General features: G+C 41.7%; 1 protein-coding gene across 1 annotated transcript in view; it reads right to left on the bottom strand.

Moving 5' to 3' along the window:
* The window catches only part of Tes (testin LIM domain protein), a 37072-nt gene extending 29280 nt beyond the window's left edge, over window positions 1–7792 (bottom strand). Inside the window, exon 1 of the mRNA XM_055613001.1 lies at window positions 7668–7792. Coding sequence (XP_055468976.1) covers window positions 7668–7694 — 27 coding nt within the window. The 5' untranslated portion in view covers window positions 7695–7792. The remainder of the gene's footprint in view (window positions 1–7667) is intronic.
* Between the last annotated feature and the right edge of the window lie 7656 nt (window positions 7793–15448).

The following is a 15448-nucleotide window of genomic DNA, read 5'->3' as shown; positions in this document are numbered from 1 at the left end:
CAGGTTGCCACGATGATGTGTCCATATAAAACCAAAAGTCTACCTTAACATCTACATGACCAGTTCTCAATGAAACATAAAACCGCTTTATTATCAGACAAAGCGAGGAAAGTTCCTGTGGTTTTGACTTATTACTGACTCCCCACCAAGGCATTCGAGGCCTCCAGCCCAGTTTTCTGTGCTCAACTCGCCACTGTTCAGATAAGAAGCTATGCAATAAACTCCTGGAAACTCCTTTTTATAGTTGTTTAAGGCAGTCAGAATGTTACTATGATAAACACTAGCTGAATCACTCTTGGTTTGAGGATGAGTCAGTGCTTCTGGGACAATGTATGCTTTGAATCCAGCCTTTCAGTCACTGTGCAGCCAAGATCTCTGCAGTCCCCCACAAGCTAGTTTCAGCCCAAACTCTCTCCTTAAGCCTTTCCCAAACCTAGTCAAACCTCATCCTCAGCAGACTGGGGCAGGCTCAGAGAAACCGAAGATGGTAAACTATCCCTTTTACTTTGGGGACCAAATAAAAGCAGGGAGAGCTGGAACATTATCATCTCATATACCTTTTTATCTCCCTAGGCAATTATTTAAACAGGAAGTTAGGTGGGCGGGATACTCAGAAAATAAAATGTTGCAACTACTACAAATTAGACTACAGCTATTTTACAAGAGAGCCTAAGGCTGTAGCTGGGTAGTTGAAAAACTTAATCTTTACATTTCAATCTCTAACACAGGGCTTGAGCACCCTTTACTCCAAGAACAATGACATTACTTTTCTTTAAAATCTTGCAAACGCTGTTTTATAACCGTTTTTAATGTTTCTCTATTTTGGGGGTTTCCTTAATCACAATTCATATAACCTCCCTGAATATGTTATTATCTTATAAAAATAAGATAGTTTCCTATATGCCTTGAACATTAATGATCTAATAAGCAGACTTTTAAAAAAATCATGATATTAGTTACCATGGCAGTAGCTGCTAAACAGAACCTTCTGAGCGCAGCAAAAAGGAATCCAAAACTGACTCTTGCAGGGCATTAGTCATCAAGAAGACTGAATGTGGCTACTTCAGAAGTGCAAGGATTCAATTGCTTTTGCTTCATTTTATTATGGTTGTTTCCACATTTCAATATATAAAATTGCTTTACCATTCTCTCCCCCAGCAGCCATTATTTAAGATAAAGGAAATAAGAATTCCAAAGTTTGCAAGATTAATAATGATGCCCAAGACTTACCACCTAAATTTTCTACTGTGTTAGAGATTCAGGACACTGCTAACCTTTAAAGGAGGTTGTGGTTTTCATCTGTCATTTAATTTTATTTTTGCTCTACTACTCTTTTGTGAGTGTACAATTCTATATCTTCTTTGTTCAGTACTATATACTATGTATATGCTGCACCAGCCCCAGATAGATTTTTTAAAAACAGTTTTTACGAGACAAGTCTTATTTTCGAGACATGGTGATTAAAAGAGTAAGTGAGCTTTTGTTTTTCATATAGTAAGGAAAGTAACACAGCACATATAAGCTCATTTGCCCCATGCACCTTGTTTCAGTGATGTATAAAACAGTTACACACGATACCACTTCCTGTGGACATGTGCAAATGTATTCACATGCACACTTGTGGTCTCTGTGATTTTTAACTGACATGCAGCACTATACTTGGTCAACTCTTGACATAACTTCTCGTAGAGGCATGGGATATAGAACCTCTGCATAATCTCTTTCATTTCCTGAGTGGTTTTGAACATGGAAATTGAGATCCAAAGTGGCCAACATAAGAAAAGAATAGTAGATTCAAATCTACTACAGCGTCGTATGGTGTGGAAGGTATGCTGATAAAAATAAGGGAGAAAGTCTGGATACAGTGGTAATCTTTCCAGACATAGAAACATCCCACACATTTACTGACTTTTCCTAATTAATAGGCACCGTGTGTAGTTTGGTTTGTATAGAGAACTTGTAATCATCTAGCCATGTTGCCAAGCACTATTCTAGTTTTCAGAGAAAGAAAGTAGCCCTAAGAGAGTCCTTTAAGCAAGCCTTTTCATACAGTGATGACTCCCAATATTAATTCTACTCCGAGCAGTTCCATAACAAATGCAAAAGACACACTCATCCTTTTGATGTTTCCTGCTGCTTCTTAACAGAAGTTTCTGTAAGCAGGAGGGAAATGAACAGTAATAGCTTCCTCAGCGTAAGGGCTGTCCTGGTGTTTTCCTTTGTTTTGTTTTCCTCTCTGCTGTTAGCTGTCTGGTCTACTACGCCAGTGAAACTTGGAGCACCTGCCACTGGGAAATGCATTATCTCCCCACAAAGGGTGGAGACTTCTACCAAATATGAAGTTCGCAAGGTAGAGCACTTCCAGAGCTCCCTGGGACCTCTGCAGATCCAGATGCTGTGGCTGACATCCTAAAGCAGAGCACACCACAGGCTCACTACTGCTCAGGACCACCTTGAATACGGACAAGAGAGCATAACTCTTAGCTCCCAACACAGCTGAGAAGTTGGAAGAATCCTAGGAGATATGAGGCATGCTCTTGGAGTCGCTTTGCCTGTAAAAGTCTCGCAGAAATCGCCTTTCATGAGCCTTTGACTTCTGTAGACCTCCATGTGGCAACTTAGGCTAACTGTGTGTGCATCAAGTACGGACTCAGCACACAGCTTGAAAACCAGCAGGGTAGCATGGTAACTTTACTGGTAGAGAATCACGTCTTCAAGTATAATTTCTTTACATAAGCAAGCAAAAGTGTTCAAATGCATTCTACTTTATTTGTTTGTATGACATGGTTACTTCAACGTAGTGAATAAGCTTGGTGATACAAGACTCAAAAGGTGATGTGTGATGAAAGGAAGATGAATTCCAAGGATTATGGCTCATGTTCATGATAAATTCTCCAGGTGCAGATTAAGTAATCTGAACTGAGGTTTCTTCCTCCTCTAAATGAGACTATGGCCTTCATAAGACTGCTTTAAACAACAACCAAAATTATCAAGTATTATAAAATACAAATTTATCTCTCAAGCTTAAAATCTAGGTAAAAGTAAAGCTACAGACATATCTGTCATCTAAGAATTGACTATCTGAAGATCTACAGAAACATGCTTTGAGAATTTAGAATCAATGAGTTTTCTTTTAGGTAGCAAGATTGGGGGAGGGTCCTAGAAAGGATGCATTAGTTACTGTAAGACAGACCTTGAAGAATGCATAAAATTTAGTATTGAACCTGAACTATGAACATTCCACAAGCAATGTTATTCAGTAAGGAGTACATGGTCGTGAGAATTAGTGTTCACTGTCAGCTTGACAGAATCTAAAATCACCTGGGAGATAGACATCTGAGCATGCCAGGAGGTGATCAACTTTATTTGGTTAATTAAGGTGGGAAGGTAGTGCCAGGGCTTGTATCCTGGACTGTATAACTGGAAAAGAGGAGCTGAACAGCAGTGTATATTCATGACTTTGTTTCCTCATCACAGATATGCTGTGACCAAATCCATCAAACTCCAAACACCGTGACTTTCCCATCATGACAGAATGTACTCTTGAGCTATCAGCCAGAACAAATCCTTTCTCCTTAAGTTATTTTTGCTAGGGTACTCTGCCACAGCAACAGGAAAAGAAACAGGGGTTTAGCAAAGAACCACCTTGCTTTCTTCTGTGGTTTCTGAGTCGGAGCCTCTACCTCTAAAGCTAAGCCCTCCCTTTACTCCAATTTGCGTCAGTGACTCTCAAATAAAATGTGTTTCCAGTACTTTGTGAGCAAAAACTCCTGGAAACAAGCTGTATCTGCAGAGTGACTGACTAATGAGGATTTTACTATTATGGAGGGACTCGAAAGCCCAGAACACTGAAGGACTGGAAGCTAATTACCTTATCTTGGGTGAGTTCTAGCCCTCTGGAACAGCCATTCCCAGCCCATCTGTGTCTGAACTGACAGCTAATAGAAACCTTTCAGAATCTATTACCTTAGCAGACCACTAGCTCCTAGCAGCTCAAAAGTTAAGCATGTCATCAGATAGCATCTTGCATTTTGGTCCGAAAGAAAACCTCCCACATTTGATGTGGCTGGATCTCTGACATATTTTAAACTGGCCTTGAGCTATAACTTTCTTTGTTCTATAAAATTATGAAACGTCATGAAACTGTTTCTTTGTTGGAGCATGGAATATAGGGTAACTTACATCTGTGTTCCTGGGCCACGGTCACTTAAAATGGCTCCGGCATGAATGAACTACTTCTTTTAACTTTTCTTTTCTAAGATAAAAGCTGTAGTTTTGTGTCAACAGTTTCCTACACACACACACACACACACACACACACACAACTTCATGCAGAGAAGATAATTATATTTGAGGACCCAGATTTCCATGTCCTCGATTTAGTCACTTAACTGAGGGGCTACCTATGAGAAAAGGTTCATTCTCATTTCCAACGCAATAATCTCTTTGGTTCTGCAGCTTTTCCAGATCCGGTCACTTGGCCTTACAATTTCATTTCTGGATAACAATTAAAGCTTTTTAAACAAATCTGAATGCAGAGAGAGGCCTTTTTTGTTAGTGGTTTACCATATTCTTATTAAAGTAAAGTTAAAGAAACAAAGAATTTCAAGAGAAGAGAAGCTGTTAGGATTGATTTTAAAATGAGGTTTTAAAACTAATCTGAATGCAGAGAGAAGCCTTTTTTGTTAGTGGTTTACCATATTCTTATTAAAGTAAAGTTAAAGAAACAAAGAATTTCAAGAGAAGAGAAGCTGTTAGGATTGATTTTAAAATAAGGTTTTAAAACTACAGTAAAATGAAAGCCCTGCAGCAATTCTAGGCAGTATAATGGAAATCACTGCAGTCTTTTTCTCTGGTGTATTTTGAAGAATAAAAGTTGATTTTCTCAAAGAGAGTAGCACTGAGGGAAAACAGCTGGTGGTGGGCCATGATTTACCATTCACCACGAAAATGAGGCCATCTCTACCTCTCAGAGCCATTGTTTATTTGTGCAATCAGACACAGATTTTTACTTACACAAAGTAAAAAGGATGCAAGATACAGGGACAGATTCCAAACAAGTGTTTCAAAGGATACGGTATGAACATAAAAGTCAAATTCTCCTCTAAAATATGGCTGAAACAAAACTGTGTAGAGAAACGAGCTTCCACATCCTAGCAACAGCTCACTCACTTCAAACAAAACAAAATACAGCAAAACAGCAATTATGAAACCCAGTGTGCCTGTGATAATGTAACTGCTTATCAACCCAAGGGCAAGTTCATGGAGAAGTATCTTCTTTTGTAAACCACAACTCTTACAATAGTAAAACCCACCCAGGTCACTGAAAGGTAAAGACTGATCTTTTAAATTCTTTTAACAGGAAATGTTACTGGAAGATAAATAACATTTTCCATATGCCTGGGGAAAATTCCTTCTGAAATCAACAATAAAATGCAAAGACTTTGACAGGGTAAAATTCCATACACATCTTAAGCTACAGGACAAATTGATTTTTATTTAAATGCCTCTATATTTCCATTCCAAACTGTCTTTGTTTTCTAGGTAGATTCAAATTATGGCTTTTTCTTGTGTACCTAAGATCTGCCAACTGTCTAGATGGGAAGATGAGGAGAGGAGCCTTGGTGGTGAGTCAGACAGTCTTGTAATATTTAAGTGTGTTAAAAGCTACTTTTAAGTCAGATGATTCCTAAACACATGTTTCTTTTGAGATTATGGTCTAATTGGTAAAATTTACTCCCAGAATCTTCAAACTGTTTTGTACTGGGGAACATTTTATCCAATCCACTAAAAAATAGCTTAGGAAAGTAAATCAAGGACTTGGTTGGTACTCAAATGGGACTCTCTTGGGATGTCTTAGCCATTTACTGATGGGAGATCCTTCTGAGAATCACCAGGAATGACAGCATCATAAAATAAGGATTTATTAATGTTATCCCATTTTCTTTAAATTTCTGAAATCTTTCTTCTTGAGGTGGGGGAAAAAAGGCTTACAGAGACGGTTAAGGCACTTGGTTGAAAAGATATCCTTTTAAAGTAAAGGGGGAATGGAGGAAAATAGCTATGCCACATTTCAAAAGAGTTATTTATTATAACCCAGACTTCTGGAAACTGCTTATAAATATCTGCATTTTTCTATCCTTGTAAGGACATTAATTCTTAACTTTGGACTTTTCCTCAAAGAATTATTGTCTCAAAGAGTTTTTGTTTGTTTGTTTGGGGTGCTTTAAAAACTCATTTTTTAGGTTCACAGCAAAACTGAGCAGATGCATAAAGTTCCCCATAGTCTCTGTCTTCCCATGTCCTGCCCAGCCCCTCACTGTCAACACTGTGCTTTGGGGACGGCCATTTATGAGACACACTGGCACATCACTATTTCCAAAGGTCAGATTCCTCATCAGGGTTCACGTTTGGTATCCAGTATCTCGTGGGGCTTAACACATACATCCGCCAAGACAGTATCCCACACACCAGTGACACTGTCTTAACAACCTTCCGGTTTGCCTATTCATCTCTCCCGCCCTTCAAGGAATCCCCACTTTCATATCAGTATTTCTAAGCAAAGACATCCTCCCATTTGAGACATGCGCCAAAAGTAGTTCTTACATTAAAAAATCAACGAGTTCATTGTGTTCTTCGACAGAAGACTGCACAGCACGTCGGATGTTTTCTAAGTGGCAAGTACGGTTTGCCCGAAAACATGCTAAAAGAGTATCAAACAGAAAGAGACCACAGCGTGTTTTGTATTTCCTGTTCTTGACTTCCCTTCTCAGTGCTGATTTCAATCAGGAGGCACCAACAAAGGCACTGTTTCCTAGGTTCAAATCTTTATTCGTCAAAAGCTTCCTAAAACTCATACCTTACAGTTGCGTACAGTTTTAAAAACCCAATTCCGGCACAAAACAGAAATTTCCTCCTAGAAGATGAACCGGCCACTGTAAGGCAGTAGGAGAAGAAAGTTTCCTCGGCTCGTCTCTTTCTTACTCTGCACAGCTTCCTTCCCTGTCTGATAGTGCACCGCCTGACTTCAGTTCGCTTCAAAGTCAACAGGCGCAATTCCCAGGGACAAGACCTTTAGGGTCGAATGTTACAATAGAATGTGACGCCGGCGTTCTTTTGGGTCATAGTCTGGTCCGCACCCCTTGCTCCCCGGCGACCTGAGATCTTCCCCGTCATCTCGGAGCTCCTCAGGTAGGGGCCATTAGCCTGGACGCCAGCGGCAGGGTGTCCCCAGGCGGGGCCGCCGAGCCCCCGCAGAGACCGCCCGCTGTCAACGTCCTCCCTGACTCGGGCCCTAAGTGAAACACACACACACACTCCCCCCCGCAGCCATCACCACTTCAGAAGTTATCAGCAGGCGCGGGTGTGAGGCTGTCACCCGTCGGCGGCCGCTGGAGAGCGCGCGGGGCCGCCGGGCCGCCAGGCGGGGGAGGAGGTCAGGGCCGCCACGGCCACCGACCCACCCACCCGGGCTCTCCGGAAGCGGTGGCCGCCGCCACCTCGCCAGGGCTCCCGGGAAGGCGTGGCCCACAGGTTCCCCGAAAGTTTCCGGCGCGGTGACGGCGGGTCGCCGCCCTGCAGGGACGGTCAAGGGGGGGTGGGGGGAGCCGGGCCCGCGACCCGGGCGCTCAGGTGAGGCGACCGCGCCCGCCGGCCGCGCCACTCACCTTCTTCATCTTGGTTTCCAGGTCCATGCTGGGCGTCGGAGGGGCTCGGTCCCGCGTCCGCGATCTCCGCTGCGGGAACTCCGGCGCCGCCGCCGCCGCCGCCGCCACTCAGCCTGCGCCCTCGAACTTCCGCAGCCCGGTTCGGCTGCCGCTGGGACCTGGAACAAAGAGGCCCCGGCAGCCAATGGCAGCGGGGCAGCGCCGGGCGGCCGCCAATCAGCGCGCGCCGCACGCACCTTCGCGGCCCGAGCACGCCGCTGGCAAGGTGAGGGGCGGGGCCTCGAGGGGCGGGGCCCTGCGGAGTTCCCCCCGCGCCCCGGCTCAGTTTCTCCGACTCCCAGCGCTGATGTGGGGTGGGGGGTTGGGATGGGGGTCTGAGTCCAGCTGCAGACCATGCCCGGACCTTTCCATTCCGGTGGGTTGTACTTTTGTGCCGTGGGGCCTTTCCATTCTGGTCAAGGGGAGTGATCCTCTCAGTACCAACTTCTTGGCTGACTTTTAGGGCAAGGAGGGACCTGGGAGCTCCTTTAGGCATCCCAGGGCTGAGCTGTGGGCCTGGATTTCACTTTTTAATTGTGGAGATGTACGTTTCTCAAGTGTTTTTCTCCAGAGTCCCGAACACTGCCAAGGAATCTTCTCTTACATCCTTAAGGCCAGGTTAGATAAGGCTCACAGAACTAGAGGAGGGAAACTTAGCTTGCCTTTTGAACCTGCTAAGTGGAACACAACGAAGCTGCCCTTGCTTCTGGTCAAGTCTAGTTTCAAACTCCAGTCTCACGGAGTCTGCATCAGCAAGTCTAGTCAGTAGCTATTGCTCTGAAGATGTCAGTGTGGAGGGTTGTGGCATGGGGGATCCTGAGGATTAATTTACTTCACACATCTTGCAGGGATCTGGAGGCCCCGAATCGCAGGTACCTCTTAAATGCCTTAGCATGTTGGAAACAGACCTAGTGCTTGAGTCAGTAACTCTTCCAGGATGTGGAACTGAGGAAAAGAAGCTTAGGAAATAAGCATGATCCTTGGTGTGTGTGTGTGTGTGTGTGTGTGTGTGTGTGTATGTGTGTGTGTGTGTATGCATGTGCAGGTTTGCATGTAAGTGTAAGAGTCCAGAAGAATAGGTAGGACTTTCTGGGGTTGGAGTTCCAGGCAGCTGAAAGCCAACCTGCTTGGATGTTGGGAACTGAAATCAGGTCCTCTGCAAGAGCAGCAGGAGCTCTTAACTGAACTATCATCTCTCCAGCCCCAGTTCCTACCCAGACGAAAATGTTAGTGGCTAGGTATCAGGTAGCCTCCTAATCTGCCATCTACACATACATATGCATATGTTTCTTAAATATATGCATGCGATATTAAAAATAAAATCTCCATATAATGCAGATATTTGGGTCCATTTCCTTTTACCTCTGGAAATTTGGTAACTAAAACACCTCAAAGTTCACTTTAGCCAACACTTTTCTGTACTTTGTTTCACTTGATAACTCGTTAACAGAGTGCTGAGTTGACATGAGTATGTTTTCAGTATCCAGTTCACGGAATGAGCAGAATAGCTTGTGATAATTTTGGTTTCTATTGAACTGAAGTAAAGCATCCTAAGTCATTTTCCCAAACCACCTGATACATTTGGGTCTGCAGAGTCTGCCCGGTGTAAGTGCTAATCGGCTCTGATGAGGTCTAGCCACGATAACATTTCTGCTTTTCCAGAATGCTTAACAGTTAGAAGATGTCCAGTAAATCACTTTAAAATAAGCCATTAAGCAAATATTGTGACACAAACTGGGGCCTTTGTTTGTGAAATAGCAGAGATGATAGCAAGAAAAATGATATGGAAGTGTCAGGGTTTTTTACCCCCATCAAGTTTTCTTTCTCTTCCTTGCAAGCCTTCCCAATGTCACTCTGTATGGGTAGCATTAACAAGGATGAGCATTGGAATTCAGACGTTTCTAACTGGAGTTTTCTTTCTGGCAATTATAGATTATTGTATCATTTGTAGAAAACAAAATGGGGTAGATCAATGTTAAGAGAATTGGACCAATGCCTCTTATCAATTCCTTTAGTGTTAAACAGAAATGTCAAGGAGCTAGAACTGGCATCGTCTGATGGTTGGATAGAGCTGATGGCAGAGGAGTGGACAGATAAAAGAATTTCTAGCATGATCATCTTCAGAAGATTCAGGAAAAACTAGTATATGGGACAGGGCAGAATTTTATGTGGCTTTGCATTTGTCACTGCAGAGATGGACAGGTAAAAGGTATGTTTTGAGTTATTGGGCTTGAAATTGGGATGTTGAAGTGAAGCACCAAAATATGATGTTGACAGATAAAGCCTTCAGAAAGCTAGAATCCTGCCTTGGTTAGCTAAAACTGTGTGAAAACAACAGTTTAGGGGACAGTAAAATAGGAGATACAGAAAACAACCGATAAGCCAGGCTAAACAGGACCCAGACAGAAAGGAGGTGAAAAGCTAGTCGAAGGATAAGACAGAAGGTGAAGAAGTCAAATCCATACAGTTAAGAAAGGAAATTCAGGGAAGGTTAGCAAACAGTGTGAAAGTAGAGAGCAAGATTAAGTGTGAAATGTACTTTAACAAAAATCATTGATAACTTTTGGGGCGTTCACTGTCGGTGAATTGTAGGGCAGATATCACTTAACAGTTGTAGCTCCCTTTGTGCCTACTAAATTACTGTGGTTAATGTTTGACTTGGCTCTACCACAAAATTCATGGGAAATCAGCCAAACCCATAACCTTCTCCAACAGAGAAGAAATCAATCCAATAGAGGCAACAATGTACTGGGTCTTGAAGGTCTTTTTCCTTAGAAACATAAGCAGATATCCTACATTTTGCATACAAGTGTGTGTGCGCACACACAGGCACACACACACACACACACACACACACACACACCAAGATGTTCTTTATGTATGCCAATATGTGTTACAGTACAAATATGTAATATTTTTGCACTTAACCTTAGGCAGTGGGTTAATTAGATATAATTACAGTCTCTGATAAGGAGAGTGAATGACCCATTCCTGTACCCCTGTGCTGTCATGGACCTAAGCAATGTAAGCTTGCCTAAGGTGTTTCATTTGTTCTGAAGTTGTGTACAGCTTAGCAGTGCTGTTCACAGATGGGGAGGTAGGCTCGTGGGAATAATGAACCTACGTAGAAAGAAAGTACACAAGCAAGGACGGGAGAGTGCGGTATGGGTGTATGCCAAAGCCTCTCGGGTAAGTGTTCCTTGGCTGAATATTAATAAGTGTTGTTTAACAATATTTGTATTAATTCTTCGAGACTTTCATAGGATGTATTTTGAAAATATTCAAATATTTGTACTCCCTTCCCTACCCTCTCCCATCACCATTGGCTCCACCCTCTCCATAGAGTCCATTTGTGCTTCCCAGCTAGCGTTAGGAGTGGGGCCCTGAAATGTGGTAGACCTACCAGGGCTCACATCCTTAAAGAAAACTGACTTTTCCTCTCCCAGAAGCTATCAAATGCCAATAGCTCCTCAGCTAGTGGTGGAATTTCTGCCCAGCTACCATGACCCCATGCTGAGATTTTGTCTAGCTGGAGCTTGTGTTGTAATTAAACTCTTTTGGATTTCAAGTAATGGAAACCCAGTTGAGCTAGTTTGATAAATTAACAACAAGATGGCATTACGTTACTAGGAGATAAAGTTCCTTATAAAACTCAACAGCTAAAATGTATCTGGGAGTAGATGCAGGCACTATAAAAACCAAAAACTCTGCTGCTCTCCAGGGACCTATGAACTCTCATCTTGCTGTTTTTCTGTATATCAGCTTTAATTCTTTTCCTTCCACAACTGTCTTCTGTACGCCCTGATATCTCAAAACTCAGTATCAGCTCTCAAGTTGATATCTTCTTTGTTTAAACAGACAAACAAACAAACAAACAAACAACAAAAACCCAGAAGATTGGTTCCAAACCAGGCAATAGAAAAACTCCCAGAGGAGTCTGGACCTCTGATCCAATTACCTCGGGCTGATATGGGGGTAGAGGCCTCCACCGGACATACAAACTGACATATAGAACATCTCTCACAGAAAGGAAGGGTTGAGAAATTTCAAAATACCTCCAAAGACAAGCCAGTAGAAGGGTAGGTAGGCATCCAAGCTGAATCCCCTATGACATAGGGTAAGGGCCAAATGAGGCAGTGATGGGACCGAAGAGTTAGAAGGACCTGCCAGTGATGATAAAGAGGAGGTAGCGTTGAACTTAGAAGGAAAAGAAATCTGTTAGGACTCCTTCTCACAACTTAGAACTGTGCTGTGTTTCAGGTATGTAGATCTCATGCCTTCCCTCTGCACGAAACAGAAGAGGAAAAGAAAGTGAGCTTGAGACAGGCAATGAGTTCAGTTTTGTATGTACTGAATTTGCAAGGCCAATGGAATCTGGTTCTAGTAACCAGTAGAAAGGTTGGAGTTTGAACGTACAGAAGATATGTACCCAGGCCTGCTTGCATAAAAATATATTCATATGCAGCTAGAGAGATGGAATAGTGATTCAGTGCACTTGCTGCTCTTCCGAGGACCTGAATTTGGATCCAACAGCTGCTCATAACTACTTCACACGTGTGCATATATAATAACATGTAGTCTAAACACACCATAAATATAAAAAGGTATTATCGGAATAGATGAGGTGAGATTTCAAGATTTCAATGATGACTAAATCTTTCCACTTGTTCGTGTGGACTCTAAGTCTCCTCAGAGAAAATAATCATTTAACACTTGTCACAGAATGTTTATGTGAGCCTTGTATGGCTATTAGGACTCATTAGCAGCTTGGATAGCATTACAGACTGTCCTATAGGAGACATACTTCAATAGAAAACAGGCACCAATCTATCTCAGAACAAACCATCCTGTGGAATGCTTTTTAAACTGCTCAAACACTACAGCTTGGCCTAGTGAGTAATGGATGATCCACATAATATAGATTGAGCACAGCTACAAAACAATGATACTCAAGAATTTTTCTAACAGTTACATCATAGGAACCAAGAGAACATGGAATTGTATATCCATTATTCTCATAACCATGAAAAAATACCATGTACTGTAGGCATAAGGTTATTGTGTAATTTAAATGCTGATTTCTCTACCCCCCACTGCCTTCATATCTGGTTGCAATCCTTGTTCTGAGAATCTCCTGTCTTAATGTTGTGTAACACTGCTCCCCAGTTACCCCTGATATGTCAATAAAGCAGCTTACAGCCAATCGCTGAGCAGGAGAGAGAATAGGGATGGACTTCCTGCCAGCCAGGAGCGGAGAAGATAGAGAAGGAAGTAGGGGAGTCAGCCATGGGCAGATGTCCTGGAGGGTTTCAACCATGGGAGAAATCAAAGTGACATCAAAGAAAGGAGCTGGAACAGAAAAGCTACAAAGTTCAAGTATCTTTGGGATTGTATGCTGAGAGGAAACTAGATTAGTTTAGAGGGTTAAAAATAGAATAATAACTGCTCAGTTCTTGTGCTGTGTAGCTTGTTTAAATAATATATCAGTCTTAGTTATTTGTGTGATAGCCAGGTTAAGAGACAAACTGAGAAATAAACACAGTCTTATGAAATTAATGTTAACAATGCACAGAGAAGGGTCACAAGAGAACTATGGAAATGTCAGCAGTGATTCATCTTTGGTTGGGCACTCCATGGTAAGTCTTTCTTCATTTAAAAACATATTCCATGATGCACATGATCTAAAGCATTTGAGGAAGACAGGATTGCAACCAGATATGAGGAAATGATGGGCTAGTGGCTGGTGCACAGGTACCTGGAACATTCTCTGGTTGTTTACTCTGAAGAGTTCAGGCCAGTTTGCTTGTTTGTTTATTTGTCTTCCAGGCAGCTGAAATGTCAAGGAGATGAAGGCTTCCAGCCCTTGCACTATCTCAAAACCGATGGCTAGGACGCAGAACTCATTTTCTTTTCTCCTTCTTTCTCTCTCTCTCTTTCTTTCTTTCTTTCTTTCTTTCTTTCTTTCTTTCTTCCTTTCTTTCTTTCTCTATTTATTTATTTATTTATTTTTATCTATCTTCTGAATAAAGGTCCATAATAGGAAACTACTTTCTGAGGGGTCAACAGTGAACACCAGAGAAGTGACAATGAAGAAAACATTATCCAGTTTGGTGGCTGCTAACTGCATGTGGCTATTTAAACTTTAATTAAAATATTTAAAGAATGTTAATAAATTTATATTTTATCCTCTTAATAACACTAACCCTACTTCATGTGCTCAGTTAGGAGAGGAAATCCTCCAAACACAGTTGTATTCTTAGAGGCTTCACAAAAACTAAAACTAGTTTCTATCAAGTTGGAAAAGACCTTCTAAACTTTTCAAGATTAAAAAGAGAGAGAGAGAGAGAAAGAATAATGCATGAAAATGAGCTGCAGTAAATTCTGAAAGCAACATTATAAAGGGGGAAAAAGAAAAAGAATAGATTAGGAAACTATTCCTACAGATAATGAAGGAACATCAAAAAAATTGTGTCTATGAAACAAGACGAGATGGTGAGCTGTTTAATTTTAAAGAGTTTTTACATTTGCTTACAGATTTAGCATAAGTATGCAGTCAGTTCTCTCCTAATCCCATAGGTGCCTGGGATTGAATTCAGGCCTTGAGACTTGGCAGCAAGTGCTTTTTCCTGCTGAACCATCATCCCAGCCAGTGATCTATTACTGTAAATAAGATTAAAAAATTAAAAGCTTGGTATATGCAAAGGATGATTTGAATTATAATTATAAAACTTCATGCATAAAATAATAGGACTCAGGAAAGAATTGAAGATGAATAATACTAGCCAAGCGTGGTGATACATGCCTGTAATCCCTGCAGAAGCAGAGCCAGAGCTCTGAGTTTGAGATCAGTGTGGTCTATAAAAGGGAGTCCAGTACAGTCCAGGATACCTTATTTTAAAAACCAACCAAACAAACAAACAAAACCAGATGAATAATAATATATAAATGGAGAATAATGTGAAAAGAATACAGTAATAAAAATATGCACGTAAGAACTGTAGAGTCAGCTGAACTCGGAGTACTCAGATGTGAGGCAAGTGCCTCACCACTGAGCCACATCTCGGCCCTTTTCTACTACTGTGAGACAGGATCTTCCTCAGGATGGCCTGCAACTTACTCTGTGGCCCAGATAGACCTTGAGTTTGTTATTCTCCTGTTCCTGCCTCCCAAGAGACTGCAGTTGCTGGAACTACAGACCTGTGCCACCAAGCCCAGGCCTCTGTGTGTGAGAGTAATTTAATATATATTTAGATTTATATAGTTACAAATATATATAGACTAGAGTATTCTAGAGAAAGTAATAGATACTGAAAATAGACAAGCTGAAGGGTATTGGTAATGATCAGAATCCCAGAAGAGGAAAACCAAACCAAAAGAACAAAAAGGCCCCAAACTGTAAATAAGAAAATTTGGTGAGTAATAAGAATAACAATAATAATAATATGATTTAAAACTAGATGTTTGCCTAGTACAATAAATATCAGAAAATACCAACTCAGAGAAACCAGCACAAAGATACGTACAAGGGGGATGTATGTATCTTTGAAGAGTGGGGAGAAAGAAATTCTTTGAGTGTCTGGATACGTACTTGGTGGTGGTTCAGCAGGTGGAGGTGCTTGTGACGTTAGTCTAGTGACCTGAGATCAATCCCTAGAAGCCATGTAAAGGTGAAAGGAGATCAACTCCACAAAGTTACACACACACACACACACACACACACACACACACACACACACACACAC

Source organism: Psammomys obesus, unplaced genomic scaffold (genome assembly GCF_907164565.1).
Source record: "Psammomys obesus unplaced genomic scaffold, mPsaObe1.curated_primary_1811, whole genome shotgun sequence".
Classification (NCBI taxonomy): domain Eukaryota; kingdom Metazoa; phylum Chordata; class Mammalia; order Rodentia; family Muridae; genus Psammomys; species Psammomys obesus.
This window is presented reverse-complemented; position numbering and strand designations above follow the sequence as displayed.